The following is a 17,665-nucleotide window of genomic DNA, read 5'->3' on the forward strand; positions in this document are numbered from 1 at the left end:
ATTTATATAAATACAAATTTTACGTCTGAAACTTGTCCGTCTCTTACTTTGTAAACAGAACTAATATTCCAATCACTTATCTATGATTAATCACCTATTGATTTATCACATTCCTAACCCGATTAAATAAATTACCAAAGAATGAAACTAAATTAATCTTACTACTCGCATTCAATAAAGTCCATAGTGATTGGTGCGTCACGAGTAAATTTCACATTCAGAAATTAATAATAGCACGTAACAGCGAACCAGTTCGTTGTTTACGTAGAACGGAATTTTTGGCAAATTGGCAATCATCTGTCAAGTTTTTTATAATCTGTAGCGAACTTATAGTTGTAAATATTTACGAAAACTTAAGTCGGAGCTTTTACTATATTAATATCCAAAAACCGAAATAAGTAATGGAAGAAGTAAAAGAAGAACTTCCGCCGCCGCCAATAAAGCGTTACAGACGCGAAGAGAACTCAGAGTCAGAGGAAGATATTGATAATTATGAACCTTACGTACCAGTTAAAGAGAGGAAGAAACAGCAGTTGATGAAATTAGGGAGGATTGGACAGCTCGCAGCGGAAGCTGCTGCTGAGCCCAAGAGCTCCAGTGACAATGACCCTGATGACGAGAGTAAGTTTGATCATAATTTCTAGGTTATGTTTGTTTTTATTTAAAACTGACTTTAGCAATGTACACACTTACATACCTATTTCATATTTTCTGTATGAGTTAAGGAATACAATTCTCACTATCCGAATAAAATTAAAGGTGGCTGGCTAAAAAGTGGCTATACTTAGGACCTATATGTATTAAAAATAATTTTGATATATATTTATTTCACTCCACAATACCTGAAGAAATTTTGGTTTATGTCGTAAAGCTATAATTCTTCCACCGTATGAAATATCCAAGCAGGAAAGTTTTTAGAACACTATACACATACTCAATATTTAATACTATATTAAAACTATTTCCTCATACAGCTTCTCAAGAGGAATGGGGCAGACGCTACAACGTCTCTCTGTTGGACCAGCACAGTGAACTGAAGAGGCTAGCGGAGGCCAGAGCACTGTCGGCAGCGGAGAGGCAAGCCAGAGAAGAAGAACATATACTTGAAAGTGTGGCACAGAGTAAAGCTCTTATGGGTGTGGCTGAGTTGGCTAAAGGTAAATATTTCTAACTCTTGAAGTTGTAAGTTAAGAATATGCTGCTGCTGCTTGTCGGTTTCCTCAATGCTGAGGGTCGTGACTGCCTCATGAACACGTACTGCATATAACTAACAGCCATATATTTTTATCTGCCGCCAAGTGGAGAGCATTGTGTATTGCGGTGTTGAGAATGGTGCGAATCTGAGTTAAGAACTTAAGAAGGAAGAAATTAAATGAAAATTACATAAGTATTTTATTATTTTTATATTTTTGAAAACACACTAGCGGCTGAATAGATGATGATAGTTTGGATATAATTATATTAAGTTTGTCTTGTCTATGTTTGAAGCAGTTCAGTGTTGGTGCCGTAACAACAGATTCTGGCAGACTGTTCCAGGCCGTCACAACTTTATTATTTGCTCAGCCTTGGGATATAATATTGGCTATATGGAAAAAAAAACCATATAGTTTTTACATGTTTAAAAAATAAGTCCAATGTATTGACTATGAGTATATTGTACAATTGGGCTCAAAACGAGACCCCACGCACAATGGGCTGACTTGGAGCCTAAATGCGGAACAGGGAGTCCATCACCACTCACAAGTAACCAGGAACCAGTTGGGCCTAAAAAATAAATTACAAATGCAGTTGTAAATCATCACACATCACTTTTATAGCTTTATCAAATGTGGCTTAACTTATTTTTTTTTTTGTTAAAGTGGCAACATAGATAGATTCTCTTTGAATTTCTAACTTTCTAATGGAACATGAGATTACAAAATTCAAAAATCAAATTTCAAAAGCTAACCACAACCATTGTCTCCAGGTATTCAATATGAAGAACCTATAAAGACATCCTGGCGCCCCCCTCGCTGCATCCTACAGCTTCCAGAAGAGAGGCACGAGCGCGTCCGCAGACAGCTTCGGATCCTGGTCGAGGGTGAGGATGTCCCCCCTCCCGTCAGGACCTTTCAGCATATGAAGTTTCCCAAAGGTAGGTCAGCATCACCACCAGCCAATTTCTATAGTTTGGTGGGGGAATCCTCTTGAAAACCAACTTCTTCAGGGAAACGGGTAGTGTCAGAATCTTTCTACGACTAAACCTGAACCGCCGTGCACCGTCTTGGTCCGCCAAGCTTAGGAAAGCATAATTAACATAAAAGAAGAGAGCAAACATAAACGAAAATTTAAATATTAGTAATGCTAAAATCTATATCTATACTAATCTATACTTCTATACTAATATATAAAGCTGAAGAGTTTGTTGGTTTGTTTGAACGCGCTAATCTCAGTAACTACTGGTTCAAAAATTATTTTTGTTTTGAATAAACCATTCATTGAGGAAGGTTTTAGGCTATATACCATCACGATACAACTAATAGGAGCAAAAATACAATGTAAAATGTGGAAAAACCAGGGCAGATATAAATCCTAACTTATATCTTCTAACCACGCGGACGACGTCGGGGGCAACAGCTAGTTTGTATATATAGGCCACTATACAAAAACTGGCCTTACAATGGCCAAGTGGTAAGTAGCCCTGACTGCTACACACTTGATGCCAGTGGTTGTTTTATAACTGGGGTTTATTTATCCACTAGCTGACCCAGCAAACGTTGTTTTGCCTAATAAATTATTTCTAGTTGTATGTATTTTTTAATGCCACATTATAAAAAAATAAAAGCAAGAACAACCGTCCAAAAAATAAAATATTTCTTTTTACTGTGAGCAACCCCTATCTCTTAGGGGTATGAAAAATAGATGTTAGCCGATTCTCAGACCTACTGAATCAATCAATCAATCAATCAATCAGCCAATCATAGTCCACTGCTGGACATAGGCCTCTCCCAATTTACGCCACAACACCCGGTCCTCCGCCTTCCGCATCCAGTCCCCTCCAGCGACCTTTCTCAGGTCATCGGTCCACCTGGCGGGCGGGCGACCTACTGAATACGCATATAAAATTTGGTAAATATCGGTAAAGCCGTTTCGGAGGAGTACAGTAATACAACTAACATCGTGACACGGGAATTTTATATATTAGATAATGTTGTAATGTATGTATTTAAAATTTAAATGATGCAACTAACGCGTATTTATGGAGATTACCCGACTAGTTTCGGACCCAACCGGAGTCCTTAATCCGACGCTTTGGAAGGGCGAGCGAATTGAATTTACATAATTGTTGTATTTAAACATGAATCATACTAAAACATTTACTACACAAATATAAGTGTGTTAATATCTCTATTACTCAATACCAGCTTCACTAACTTTGAAAAAAGATGGCGCTGTACAAAACCTATAGAATATTAAAAACACAACATTATTTCCAGGTATCCTACGAGGTCTAGAAGCTAAAGGTATAAAGCATCCAACACCAATCCAAGTGCAAGGCATCCCGGCGGTGCTGAGCGGCCGGGATATGATAGGCATTGCCTTCACCGGCTCCGGGAAGACCCTGGTCTTCACCCTGCCCATCATCATGATGTGCCTGGAGCAGGAAATCAAGATGCCGTTCATCAAGTAAGTGTCAGTGTGGCACTCATATTGGTAACGATGCGGCGGCCATTTTGGTGACGTCATTTGACATTAGATTTATTTTTTATTGACTTGCCTTGTCTTGTGGTTAGGGAACCTGAATTTTTTTTTTAAACCCACTAAACTGTTTTCGCATGATGACTAAAACTAATTAGTTTATTAAACTTATTCTATCTTAAAACTAACAATATTCTGTACCGGATGTCATGGTTTCATTTCATACAAATTGTATTTATTAGGGTATTCGATTAAAATAATGAAATTCGACTGCCAGGGACATTTCGTAAAAATATCGTAATAATAGCGAATATTAAAGCATGAAAGTTACTACGTATGGAAGTGCTAACTAATTACGTCATTGGTCGGAGAGAGTACTGATAAGTGACGTCACACGAGATTTCAACTAACTTTTCTTTTGGTTTTTATCTAGCCCACTGTGTCCCACTGCTGGGCAAAGGCCTCTCCCAAATCTAAACTCTCTCATTTTTTTTATTTAAGCAGTTATAGAAAATAACATGAGATATTTTTGTTAAACACTCAATGAACTTACCAAACACTTTATTTTAACAAAAACCTAATTATAAACATTAATTAATTACTTTAATTTTCAGAAACGAAGGACCGTACGGCCTTATCATCTGTCCGTCACGAGAATTAGCGAAGCAAACACACGACATCATCCTACACTTTGTGAAACAACTGAAAATGGCGGGAAATCCTGAAATAAGGAGCTGTTTGGCTATTGGAGGTAATTGAGGGTTCCTAGACAATCATTAATTGGCCTAGCCTTTTCCCAACTATGTTGGGGTCGGCTACCAGTCCAACCGGTTTCAGCTGAGTACCAGTGCTTTACAAGGAGCGACTGCCTATCTGACCTCCTCAACCCAGTTACCTGGGCAACACGACACCCCTTGGTTAGACTGGCTGTCAGACTTTTCAAGCTTCTGACTACCTGTAACGACTGTCAAAGATGTAGGAATAACAACCGGGACCCACAATTTAACGTGCCTTCCGAAACACGGAGGAACTCGCTATGACAAAGATGGTCACCCATCTACGGACCAACCGCGTCAAGCAAAGCTTAACCTGTGATCGAATCACTTATGCGGTTATAGCTTAGCCACGAGCTCCTCGAGGGTTCCTAGACTATGTCAATTAAAAATTAATTATGTATAGCCAAACGTTAGGTCACGTGAGGTTCAAATTGCGAGACCCGTCGCACGACTGCACGGATAGCCGAGTGGTTGAGGTCACCACGCCAAACCCACTGAACGCGACGTGGTAGTTCGATCTCGTAGGACAAGCGTTTGTGTGATCCACGAATGCTTGTTCGGAGTCTGGGTGTCTTTGTGCATGTGACTTGAATGTTTGTGAGACCCCAGACACAAGGATTAGATTCCTTAATACGGAAGACGTTTCAAAAAAACTTATTATCAATGAAGCTCATCTTTGTTCGTATTATTTTAATTTTTTTGTAATATACCACAACTATCACTGTCACACAACGCCATCTAGTCTCAAACTAAGCAAAGCTTGTATTACGAGTACTAGACAACTGATAAACATACTTATATATTTCTAAATAATAATTATTATTGTATTATATTAGGTGTGGCTGTGTCCGAGTGTATGGAGGTCGTACAGAGAGGGGTACACATCATGGTGGCCACACCAGGACGGCTCATGGATATGTTAGACAAGAAAATGGTGAGTATACAAAACAGTTTACTAAATCCAAGCCGATACAAAATAGTTTAGTTTAATAAATTAAAAAATCATGCAAAAATAATAAGTAGAGTTTTTTTTATACATTACTAGCTTTTCGCCCGCGTCGAGTTCGGTTATATCGCGTTTCCAAGAGAACTCTTCAAAAGTCCGGGATAAAAACTATCTTATGTTCTTTCTCAAGGTCAACTCTATCTCTGTACCAAATTTCGTTAAAATCAGTTCAGTGGTTTAGACGTGAAAGCGTAACAGATAGACAGATAGACAGAGTTACTTTCGCATTTATAATATTAGTAATCATGTTTGTTTTCTAGGTTCGTTTAAACGTCTGCCGTTACCTATGTATGGACGAAGCTGATCGTATGATAGACATGGGTTTCGAAGAAGATGTCAGAACGATTTTCTCATATTTCGCCGGTCAAAGGCAGACCCTGCTCTTCAGTGCTACCATGCCCAGGAAGATACAGAACTTTGCCAGGTAATAAACTCTTCTTAATCTTTGTATACACGGTGATTTTTTAGTCGTCTTACAAAAGCAGCCGATCTACATAAATTGTGCCGTGTAGCGACGGCTAAAGAATACATATGTCGCTACCCCTTCTTCCAGTGGGTGTCGTAGAAGTCGACTAATGGAGTCAAAATGCACCGAACACCAGTGCGAGAGAAGGAAAACTCGGAAAAAAAAACCCTCTATCAACCCGTCTGGCCAGCGTGATAGCAGTAGGCTAAATACCTCTATGGGCAGCACACAAAAGCCACGGCCCCTAGTTCCCGGCAGTCCCGCTATTCCCGGTCACGGTGGCGACCGTGGTTACGGCGGGACAGGGGGTGCGAAGAATCTCCGGGTTACGAGAGGCCACCAAACAAATCTGACTCTTGCGACGTACAACGGCCGCACGCTACGGCTTGACTCGCATCTGGCGCAACTCGAGGTGGAACTTGGGAAGATTAGGTGGCACATATTAGGGTTATGTGAAGTTCGAAGAGAGGGGGAGGACACCATAACCCTCGAATCAGGTCACCTAATGTACTTCCGAGAGGGAGACCAACAATCTCAAGGTGGCGTTGGGTTTCTGGTTAATAAGTCCCTAGCTGATAACGTTGTGGAGGTGTCTAGTGTGTCGAACAGGGTAGCGTACCTTATCATAAAGCTCACCGACAGGTATAGCCTTAAGGTCGTGCAAGTGTACGCACCGACCTCGACACATTCAGACGATGAAGTGGAGGATATGTTTGATGATATATCAAGGGCCCTCCACTTCACTACAAAGACCCATTACACCGTTGTCATGGGGGACTTTAACGCTAAAGTGGGAGTACAGATTTGCGGCGAATCGGCAGTAGGATCCCATGGATTTGGAAGCAGGAATCATAGGGGGCAAATGCTCGTCAACTTCCTCGAACGCGAGGGGCTCTTTTTGATGAACTCCTTTTTCAAAAAGCAGCCTCAAAGGAAGTGGACGTGGCAAAGCCCCGACACTATGACTAAAAATGAGATTGACTTCATCATGACGAACAAGAAGCACATATTCAGAGACGTCTCCGTGATCAATAGGTTTAATACCGGGAGCGATCACCGACTTGTCCGAGGCTCTCTGAATATCAACTTCAAGGCCGAACGTTTCCGTCTGATGAAGGCCAGGCTCCGACCAACACTGTTCCAAACCATGACAGGATCTGAAACGTTCCAGTCAAATTTGGAGAACCGATTTGCCGCCGTGGAAACCACAACAGACGTTAACCAGAACCACGAATATGTGGTTCGGATCCTCAGGGAGGAAGGTTCGAGATTCTGTAACATGCAGCGTAAGGGCAGGAAATCAAAGCTTTCGGAAGAGACATTAGGGCTTATGAAGAAACGACGTGAAAACCCGCCTGTCACTTCGTCAGCTAAGCGGGCTCTAAACCAAGAGATCAACAAGCACGTACGACGCGACCTCCGGTGCTCCAATACTCTAGACATTGAAAGAGCAATTGAGCTGAATCGGGGGTCAAAGGTGTTCGTACAATCTCTTGGAAGAAGCCACTTGACGAAGCTGACCACAACAAGTGGAGAAGTCGTCTCTTCGGTGCCGGCAGTCCTTACGGAAGTGGAAAATTTCTATGGCCGGTTATACGCATCGCATGCATCTCGACCTGATCCCGGAAATGAGGATCCCAGAGCCACATTAACACGCCATTTCACCGAAGACCTGCCAGAAGTCAGCAGTGGCGAAATCGAGATCGCTCTGAGACAGCTCAAAAATGGAAAAGCCCCTGGCGAGGATGGCATTACAACAGAGCTATTAAAAGCAGGAGGAAACCCCTTACTAGGGGAGCTCCAAAAGCTTTTTAATGCCGTCCTGTTTGAAGGGAGAACTCCAGAGGCGTGGAGTAGGAGTGTTGTCGTCCTGTTCTTCAAAAAGGGAGACAAAACCCAGCTGAAGAACTATCGACCCATTTCCCTCCTAAGCCACGTCTATAAGCTGTTCTCAAGAGTGATCACGAACCGACTTGCGCGAAGACTCGACGAATTCCAACCGCCGGAGCAGGCCGGGTTTCGGAGCGGATACGGCACCATAGACCACATCCACACAGTGCGGCAGATTATACAGAAGACCGAAGAGTATAATCAGCCCCTGTGTCTAGCATTTGTGGACTATGAGAAGGCCTTTGACTCGGTGGAAATCTGGTCTGTTCTGGAGTCCCTGCAGCGTTGTCAAGTAGATTGGCGATACATCCAAGTGATGAGATGTCTTTACGAAGCCGCTACAATGTCCGTCCAAGTACAGAATCAGCAAACAAGGCCCATACCGTTGCATCGAGGAGTGAGACAAGGGGATGTTATTTCCCCGAAATTGTTCACTAATGCAATGGAGGATATGTTCAAGACGCTGAACTGGAAAGGACGCGGCATCAACATCAATGGCGAACACATCTCTCACTTGCGATTTGCTGACGATATTGTCATCATGGCGGAAACGCTGCAGGACCTACAACAGATGCTGAACGGCCTGGCTGAATCTTCTCTACGCATCGGCCTACGGATGAACTTGGACAAAACCAAGGTCATGTTCAATGAACATGTTCTACCGGAACCGATTGCGATACACGGCGCCGTTCTCGAAGTTGTTCAGAAATATGTATACCTCGGGCAGACATTGCAGTTAGGTAGAAACAACTTTGAGGACGAAGTGAATAGGAGAATTCAGTTGGGTTGGACTGCATTTGGGAAGTTACGTCGAGTCTTAACATCGTCGATCCCACAGTGCCTAAAGACAAAAGTCTTCAATCAGTGCGTCCTACCTGTCATGACTTACGGAGCCGAAACGTGGACACTGTCGGTACGGCTGGTTCACAAGTTTAAAGTCGCTCAGCGGGCTATGGAAAGGGCTATGCTCGGTATTTCTCTGAGGGACCGCATCAGAAATGAGGTAATCCGTCAGAGAACCAAAGTCATCGACATAGCCCACCGAATCAGCAAGCTGAAGTGGCAGTGGGCTGGCCATATTAGCCGAAGAACCGATAACCGTTGGGGTAAACGAGTTCTAGAGTGGAGACCACGCCTCGGCAAACGTAGTGTAGGACGTCCTCAGGCACGGTGGAGTGATGACTTGCGCAAGACGGCTGGCAGGAGCTGGATGCGAGAAGCCGAAAATCGATCTCAGTGGCGTGCACTTGGAGAGGCCTATGTCCAGCAGTGGACTTCGATAGGCTGATGATGATGACAAAAGCAGCCCAGTTCATGTATCCGACGTAAAATACGCCTAGGCGCGATTTTTTTTTTTTATCGTCAACTAAGATAATAAGTACGAAGAAAATTAAACAAGAGAAATCTGAAATGTACTCTTAAAAATGATATAAACGCCGCCGCCCGCGCCCCTCACCATTGTTACAAGGCTCGGACCGCGCTCGCAACAGAGCTGTTTCTAAAAAACTACGAATTGCATCATAATATTGAATAAGAATTGCATTTTAAATTTATTGAAATCTCATAAATACCTATTATTTTTATCATGAACGTATTCTAGTCATTGGATACATGAACTGGGCTGCTTTTGTAAGACGACTAAAAAATCACGGTGTATATTATACTGACGACCTGCCACGCGGGTGGAACTGCGTGAAAAGAAAATAAAAAGAGCGGGAAAATGAAAATAAAAATATGCTATACTAGCGTATAGTATATTTTTATTGATTTCCACATGTATTATAAGGTGTTAAAACATGTTATCGAATGGCCCCAATTCTGCTATTAACAATGGCCGATGAATGAATGGCAATTGGATACAATTTTAAATTTTGGAAACTATTCCTATACTCTTAAGCATTTTGTTAACACGATAATTGAAAATTCGTTGTGTTGATCGTGAGTGTTCCGCCCCGTATTGAATTTCAAATTGTTATTTTGGAAATATGATTAGAATAATAGGTATAGTGTCAATTTAGTCATTGTAAATAGCAGAATCGAGGCCCTGGACAACACCGTCCAAGATTTTTTCCACCTTTTTTTGTTTTATAGGTGTATATAATTTATTTTAAGTTTATCGAAAAAAACATGGCAATAAAGAAAATATATATTCCAAGGTCTTGTTGCACAAGAACTCAATAAGTAAATAAATATTTAAAGATGATCTAAGAATCGGTTAAAGATTGTTAAAAATACACAAAAAGATGTTTTCAACAAAAGCAACGTCGTTTCAATAAATTCCCGTACCGGGAATCGAACCCGAGCCTCCTGGGTGAAAGCCAGGTATCCTAGCCACTAGACCATACGGGATTGTACAGAATTGACGAAATACGTGCTTTGATCCGGCAGATTAATTTATAGAATAATATTAAATTATTATATTTAAATTTGTTTAGGTATGAAAAGAGGTAAATAATATTGGCGTAACTATTCATATTTTGAGATTGTTTTCATTTCAATCACATAATTTATGATAATAAAACGAACTCTTAGCAAATTGAGTTAACCAGCAGCCATTTATTTGTTTCATATGTATATTAATGAATTAGCTGTTGCCCGCGACTTCGTCCCCGTGGGTAGAAGATATAAGTTATGATTTATACCTGCCTTGTTTTTTTTCACATTTTCCATTGTATCTTCGCTCCTATTAGTCGCAGCGTGATGTTTTATAGCCAAAAGCCTTCCTCGATTAATGGTCTATTCAACACAAAAATATTTTTCAATTTAGACCAGTAGTTTCTGAGTTTGTTTGTTCAGACAAACAAACAAACTCTTCAGCTTTATATATTAGTATAGATAAGAATGGAGTATAGTGATTTCTTAGGTTTACGCGAATGTTAGACATTGAAATGAAACTACTTTTACGGATTTTACCGCGGTTTAAATTTTGATTTTAGTTCCCGACGTTTCGAAACCTTTTCAGGTATCATGGTCACTAAAATCTTAAAATTAAACCGCGATAAAATCCGTAAAAGTAGTTTCATTTCAAGAATGGAGTATTTCTTGAACTGATATTGTTCAAGGTTATAAAAATTGAAAAACATCTATTAATTTATGATTTGTCTTCACACCTAGATCAGCCCTTGTTAAACCGGTGACAGTGAACGTGGGTCGCGCCGGAGCGGCCTCCCTGAACGTTCGCCAGGAGTTGGAGCCGGTGAAGGCGGAAGCCAGGACTGTCCATCTTCTCCAGTGCCTGCAGAAGACCCCCCCTCCGGTGCTGGTGTTCGCTGAACGGAAACAGGATGTCGATGCTATTCATGAATATCTACTCCTCAAGGGTCAGTAGCTTTAGGAGTTGGAGATAGATATAGTTAACTAACTGTTGCCCGCGACTTCGTCCTCGTGGTTAGAATTTTCCCCGTTTTTTCCACGTTTTCCATTGTATCTTTGCTCCTATCAGTCGCAGCGTGATGTTATATAGCCTATAGCCTTCCTTGATAAATGGTCTATTCAACACAGGAATAATTTTTCAATTCGTCCCAGTAGTTCCTGAGATTAGCGCGTTCAAACAAACAAACTCTTCATCTTTGTATATTAGTACTAGCTGTTGCCCGCGACTTCGTGCCCGTGGGTAGAAAATGTAAGTTATGATTTATACCCGCCCTGTTTTTTTTCACATTTTCTATTGTATCTTCGCTCCTATTAGTCGCAGCGTGATGGTTTATAGCCTTCCTCGATGAATGGTCTATTCAACACAGAAATAATTTTTCAATTTGGACCAGTAGTTCCTGAGATTAGCGCGTTCAAACAACAAACTCTCCAGCTTTATATATTAGTATAGATTGGAAGTTAAAGTTTTAGGAAGAATCTTTTGATAGGTCATAGAATTGACCAAAATTTTATTTTAATTGAAGTCAGCTAAAACAAAAAGAAAAGACATGTAAAAGTGATGATATATCCTACTTGTAGAATGAATGATTTCATTTCATTCAATCTCCTTCTCTCAGGTGTAGAAGCGGTCGCCATCCACGGCGGGAAGGACCAGGAGGAGAGGTCCAGGGCTGTGGAAGCATTCAGGAGGGGAGAAAAGGATGTACTGGTAGCTACAGATGTAGCCAGCAAAGGTATTGACATACAAGCTGTGACATCTTACTTAAACATAGCTACAGATATACTACGCCGTAGCACATTTGAAATCTGTAGCGCGCGTAACCTTTGTAGCACGTATGACATACGTTACATGTCACACACCAGTCTCACATGTAACACACATGTCACACTCATGTCACTCACATGTCACACATGACTCACATGTCACACGCATGACACACTCATGTCACACATATGACTCACTTGTCTCACACATGTCACACACTTGTCTCACACATGTTACACGCATGTCACACACATGTCACACACCAGTCTCACATGTCTCACACATGACACCAAGTACTTACCATCTAACTCCAAGTACTTACCATCCGAAACCAAGTACTTACCATCTATCTCCAAGTACTTACCATCTGACACTAAGTACTTACCATCTGACACCAAGAACTTACCATCTAACACCAAGAACTTACCATCTAACACCAAGTACTTACCATCTAACACCAAGTACTTACCATCCGACCCCAAGTGCTTACCATCTTACTCCAAGTAAGTTCCTCCGTCTTTCGGAAGGCACGGTAAATTGTGGGTCCCAGCTGTTATTCCTACATCTTTTACAGTCTTTACGTGTAGTCAGAAGTCTGTATCGTGTTGTCTGTTACTGTGTTGAGGAGGTCAGATAGGCAGTCGCTCCTTGTAAAACACTGGTACTTAGCTGAATCCGGTTATACTGGAAGCCGACCCCAACATAGTTGGGAAAAGGCTAAGATGATGTTGACTCAAGTCTACGAGAGTTTTAAACTCTGACACCAGGTTGGACATCAACCATACGATAAGAAGAATAATTCTTACTCATTTCCTATTGAACAGGTCTTGATTTCGCGAATATCCAACATGTCATAAACTACGATATGCCGGAAGACATTGAGAACTATGTCCATCGTATCGGTCGTACGGGCAGGGCGGGCGGCGAGGGCGTGGCCACGACCCTGCTAGGGCGGGCGGCTGACGACAGCGTGCTCAGGGACCTGGCGCATCTGCTGAGGGAGGCTCGGCAGAAGGTAGGCATCCTACTAATATTATAAATGCGAAAGTATCTCTGTCTGCCTGTGTCTGTCCCGGCTTCACGTCAAAACTACTCAACCGATTATCATAAAGTATGGTACACAGATTGTCTAGAGACTAAGGATGGACAAAGGCTAGTTTGACTCACGACTATCGCGTCAGAAAAATACTTATTATGAATTAGTCTCCCGATTTTATAATAATCTGGTCGAAAATAATTTGTTTATTCCGTCAGAGATGTCCAAAAAATAAAGGATACAAACGATTATCTCGTAATTCAAAAATGTGTTGTAGTGGGGGGGGGGGCTAGTAACATCACTTGTTAGTAAAAAACGTCATTTTTGTTTACGAGATAAAAGAAGAAATACCTATCCAATATTTTTTGGAAATCTTTGTAACGGACTGAACATAATTATTTTTGTTGAATACTCTATTGTGCTATATCGTTCCTACGTTTTGTCCAGGTCCCCTCATTCCTGTTGGACATGATCGGGGAGCCGGACGTGCCGGCGGCCGACGGACAGGGCTGCTCCTACTGCGGGGGCTTGGGACACAGGATCACAGGTAAGACTATATCTGACGTATTGCCGAATATATTTTTTTCTAGTTGTTTTAATGCCACAAAATTAATTTGACTAAATTGCTATTCTGCCCTCTTCCTCTCTCCTAAATTTTTGCGTGCCAAACAGGTCCATATTGAACTGTTATTTTTTTGTACCATCTCTGTAACATATGGAATGCAATGAATGATTGAGTTTATCTATAAACTAGGCAATCGTGAAGAAAAGCCTCCTTTAATGAATATATAGGTTTATTTTTCAACGACTAGCTACATTTTTAACAATACTACCTTAAGATCGAATCGAGGAGCTCGTGGCTAAGCTATAACCGCATAAGTGATTCGATCACAGGTTAAGCTTTGCTTGATGCGGTTGGTCCGTAGATGGGTGACCATCTTTGTCATAACGAGTTCCTCCGTGTTTCGGAAGGCACGTTAAATTGTGGTTATTCCTACATCTTTGACAGTCGTTACAGGTAGTCAGAAGCTTGAAACGTCTGACAGCCAGTCTAACCAAGGGGTGTCGTGTTGCCCAGTCAACTGGGTTGAGGAGGTCAGATAGGCAGTCGCTCCTTGTAAAACACTGGTACTTAGCTGAAACCGGTTGGACTGGTAGCCGACCCCAACATAGTTGGGAAAAGGCTAGGCCAATGATGACTACCTTAAGTTCGAATAAAAAATATATCCTACCATAATATTATAAATGCAAAAGACAGTATTTAAGATGTAATTGGGGTAAACGTCGTTTGTCGCTACAAACTGTAATGATAATGGACGTCACAAGAAATTTCAACTGACAATATCATTTGAATTCCTTGTTAACCACGTTATAAAAAAAAAACGTAACTATCAGACATACTTATTCAGTATTTTTAATCAAAAACACCGAGTCCCAGTTTAAAGCCTTAATTTGTTTCATGTAAAAATATGATACATTTACCTAATATTATTATATTGTCAACAGAATGTCCAAAGCTGGAAGCGGTGCAGAACAAGCAAGCGTCAAACATCGGCAGAAGAGATTATTTGGCGAACACCGCGGCTGACTATTAGTATAACACTTGTTTTGTTAAAAGAGGTCCTTATAGACAACCCCTAGACACCTCACATCAGCCGACCGATGTCTATCAACACATCACACTTATAATCAGGGCCGGATCTACGGGTCCAGGGGCCTCGAGGCAACAAAGGAGTGGGGGCCCCCTTGGTTCAAGTTATTTTCATTCAATGAAAACTTTATCGAGCTTTTTTTTAGATGCCTACTTTGGCCACAGTTATTAAGATAGGCACTGTCAGTCTTAGAGTGTCAATTAAATATGGGTTTCTAACGTGATTTCATTTTTTTTTATTTCATCGGGCGTGGTGGGCCCCTGGTCATAGTGAGCCCCTAGCCACTGGCCTAAAGTGCCTTATGGATAATAAGGCACTGGTTACAACTCTCATACAGGTCGCTCTTCACTCGTTACTCAACAATTTCCAATATTTGTGTGATGAGCACGATCATTTGTTTTGTGTCTGGGTGTAATTTATCTATAATATTTATATATTTAGAAATATATAAGTATGTTTATCAGTTGTCTAGTACTCACAATACAAGCTTTGCTTAGTTTGAGACTAGATGGCGTTGTATGGATGTGAAATATGTATTTATAATGTTTGTAGTGTAATTGTAAATATAAATAAGTGGTCTGATAGAATGTAAGTCGTTTTAAATGTAAATAAAGAATATTTTAAGTTAATTGTTGTTTTATCTTTAATAATTGTAATTAATTTATGAAATTTACGAAATAATACTCTAATAGAGGTCACGTTTCAGCGTATTCTAATACAAGCTATAATCTAGTGGACTCTGCGAGTGAGCAATGTACTACCGAAGAAAGTGAGGTTAATAAGGATAGTAAGAAATCCAATCATATTCACCCCGTTTTACTCTGCGTCACACACGACTCACAGATGACTCACATATGACTCACCAAGTATAAAAAAATATCTATACCTCTAATTAACGAATTTTGTGAACCAAAACCCTTTATATAAAGTTCCCACCAATATATTGTAGTTTGAATTTACCAAACAATTGTTGCACACGAGGTAAATAAACTAATAAATAATATAGAGATTATTTAAATAGCAGTAAAACTTTATTAAAAACAACGAAAGACGTTTCAACAAAACAACAACATCTTACGATATATTCCCGTACCGGGAATCGAACCCGAGCCTCCTGGGTGAAAGCCAGGTATCCTAGCCACTAGACCATACGGGATTGTACTTATTAGATCAAATACGCGTTTAGATCCGGTAGATTAATTTATAGATTAATATAAAATGACGACATATGAAAAAAAACATTTGAATACTTGGTTTTTGAAAAATAAAACACGACTCTTTGCAAAAATATTATCAAATTGAGTAAACCAGCAGTAATTTATTTGTTCAATATATATTTGTGTATAATTTATGAATATGATCAAATAATAGATAATTATAATTAAACTAGCTGTCCCGGCGAACTACGTACCGCCTCGATGATCACAGTGGAGACAAAATATTAAGGGTGGACAACCCTTATCACTTAGGGTTATGAAAATTAGATGTTAGCCGATTCTCAGACCTGCTGAATACGAATATCAAATTTGGTAAAAATCGGTAAAGCCGTTTCGGAGGAGTACGGTAACTAACATCGTGACACGGGAATTTTATATATTGGATGAACACCAGCGTCCATAATACGTTGAATACACGGTTCTCGTCCGATCACCGAAGTTAAGAGTTACAATGGAGTTTTTTTATTAAGTGCTAGGAACTTTGTTGATCGAAGCCACGTTTTGACCCGCCTTAATGACATGTGTTGAATGATCGCTCAGTTATACAGGGCCTCGATTCTGCTATTTTACAATGACCGATTAATGAATGGCAATTGAATTTAATTTGGAATTATTCCTATTCGCTTAAGCATTCTGCGAATACAATAATTGGAACTTAATTGTATTGACCTTGAGTTTAGCGTCCCACATTGAATTTCCAGAGATTGTGTAGAAAAATGCTTTAGAGAAAACGTAAATTGTCATTTTAAACCAAATTTCATTCATTCATCGGCCGTTTCTTTACAATTAATTGCCGATGAAATAATTAAAATAACACTTTTATTTTTAGTATTATGTTACTTAGTAACATAATACGAAAAGTATAATTTTAAAATGTAAAATGTTTTTTAAAGTGTAATTGGAAATTCAGTACGGGACGGTACACTCAAGATCAAAACAATTAACTTCCAATGATTGTATTGGTAAAATGCTTATGAGAGTAGGAATAATTTCAAATTTAATCCAATTGCCATTCATTCATCGGCCATTGCAAATAGCAGAATCGGGGCCCAGGTCGTTCATAACTGGGTTAGAGAAATAGCAAGCGCAGTTTTACGCTGGGATAAAATAACATTTCCGAAATCTTGGTCAGATCCGGCTCTCTCATCTTCAATTTATTAATTTCCATATTTTTTTCTTCACATAAAATAATACCACAGTGCAGCCTCGCTTAAGAAAGTCCTTTAATTTATAAAAATTGTAGAAAGCTTCTGTTTTTTTTAAATTTTCGTAAGTCATTTGCAACATTTGCTATGGGCTTAATGTTATCAAAGAACATGCCGTAAGGTAAACAGGTCTTCTAAAGACAGTTTCAGGATTGGCAAAACTAGGTAAGACTTTCATTTGGATGATTTGAACTGTGTGTCAATTTTATTTGGGTAAGTTTTCGATATTCGTTGACGAATATATATATTCTTATACTAGCTATTCGCCCGCGTTAATGTCGGTTATATCGCGTTTCCAAGAGAACTCTTCAAAAGCCCGGGATAAAAACTATCCTATGTTCTTTCTCAAAGTCAACCCTATCTCTGTACCAAATTTCATTAAAATCGGTTCAGTGGTTTAGACGTGAAAGCTTAACAGACAGACAGAGTTACTTTCGCAATTATAATATCAGTAGGGATAGAGCCAGGGTGGGCCAAGCGCCCCAGCTTGCCTCAGTGTGGCTACACCAACGATGCCTTGCACGAGGTGATTTCGTGTTTCTGTCATTTAAAATACTTTCCCTGCTCAACACAAGAGTACTCAGCGCTTTCCTTACTGGCA

At 40.2% G+C, this 17,665-nt stretch overlaps 1 protein-coding gene and 2 non-coding genes across 5 annotated transcripts; 1 reads left to right on the forward strand and 2 right to left on the reverse strand.

Moving 5' to 3' along the window:
* The first annotated feature begins 23 nt into the window (after nucleotides 1–23).
* On the forward strand, nucleotides 24–15,075 carry LOC113508964 (ATP-dependent RNA helicase abstrakt). 3 transcript variants are annotated; one of them, XR_003402058.1, is made up of 14 exons: nucleotides 24–621; nucleotides 975–1,157; nucleotides 1,967–2,134; nucleotides 3,477–3,666; nucleotides 4,293–4,429; nucleotides 5,291–5,388; nucleotides 5,721–5,884; nucleotides 10,931–11,136; nucleotides 11,806–11,922; nucleotides 12,779–12,969; nucleotides 13,438–13,537; nucleotides 14,497–14,582; nucleotides 14,618–14,694; nucleotides 14,769–15,075. XR_003402058.1 is itself a non-coding variant. In XM_026892179.1 (13 exons), the coding sequence occupies exons 1-13, from the start codon at nucleotides 402–404 to the stop codon at nucleotides 14,618–14,620; spliced, it is 1,863 nt and encodes a 620-aa protein (XP_026747980.1). In that variant the 5' UTR covers nucleotides 24–401; the 3' UTR covers nucleotides 14,621–15,075. The 3 variants fall into 3 exon arrangements, 2 of the variants coding, with proteins under 2 accessions (XP_026747980.1, XP_026747979.1); XM_026892179.1 differs by having other exon boundaries at nucleotides 14,618–15,075; XM_026892178.1 differs by having other exon boundaries at nucleotides 14,497–15,075.
* Nucleotides 10,094–10,165, reverse strand: Trnae-uuc. The gene has a single exon. It is a non-coding gene; the product is annotated as a tRNA-Glu (tRNA).
* Nucleotides 15,076–15,726: 651 nt separating the features above from the next.
* Trnae-uuc lies at nucleotides 15,727–15,798 on the reverse strand. Its single transcript has one exon. It is a non-coding gene; the product is annotated as a tRNA-Glu (tRNA).
* Nucleotides 15,799–17,665: the final 1,867 nt, after the last annotated feature.

This window comes from Trichoplusia ni, chromosome 3 (assembly GCF_003590095.1).
Source record: "Trichoplusia ni isolate ovarian cell line Hi5 chromosome 3, tn1, whole genome shotgun sequence".
In the NCBI taxonomy this organism is placed as follows: Eukaryota; Metazoa; Arthropoda; class Insecta; order Lepidoptera; family Noctuidae; genus Trichoplusia; species Trichoplusia ni.

What these genes read in the sequence shown, in the direction of transcription:
- LOC113508964 (XM_026892178.1), top strand. Translation starts at nt 402, where the DNA reads ATGGAAGAAGTAAAAGAAGAACTTCCGCCGCCGCCAATAAAGCGTTAC. An exon ending in AAGATACAGAACTTTGCCAG is followed by an intron (nt 5,885 to 10,930) that starts GTAATAAACTCT and finishes CTTCACACCTAG; the next exon opens with ATCAGCCCTTGTTAAACCGG. An exon ending in TGAATATCTACTCCTCAAGG is followed by an intron (nt 11,137 to 11,805) that starts GTCAGTAGCTTT and finishes TCCTTCTCTCAG; the next exon opens with GTGTAGAAGCGGTCGCCATC.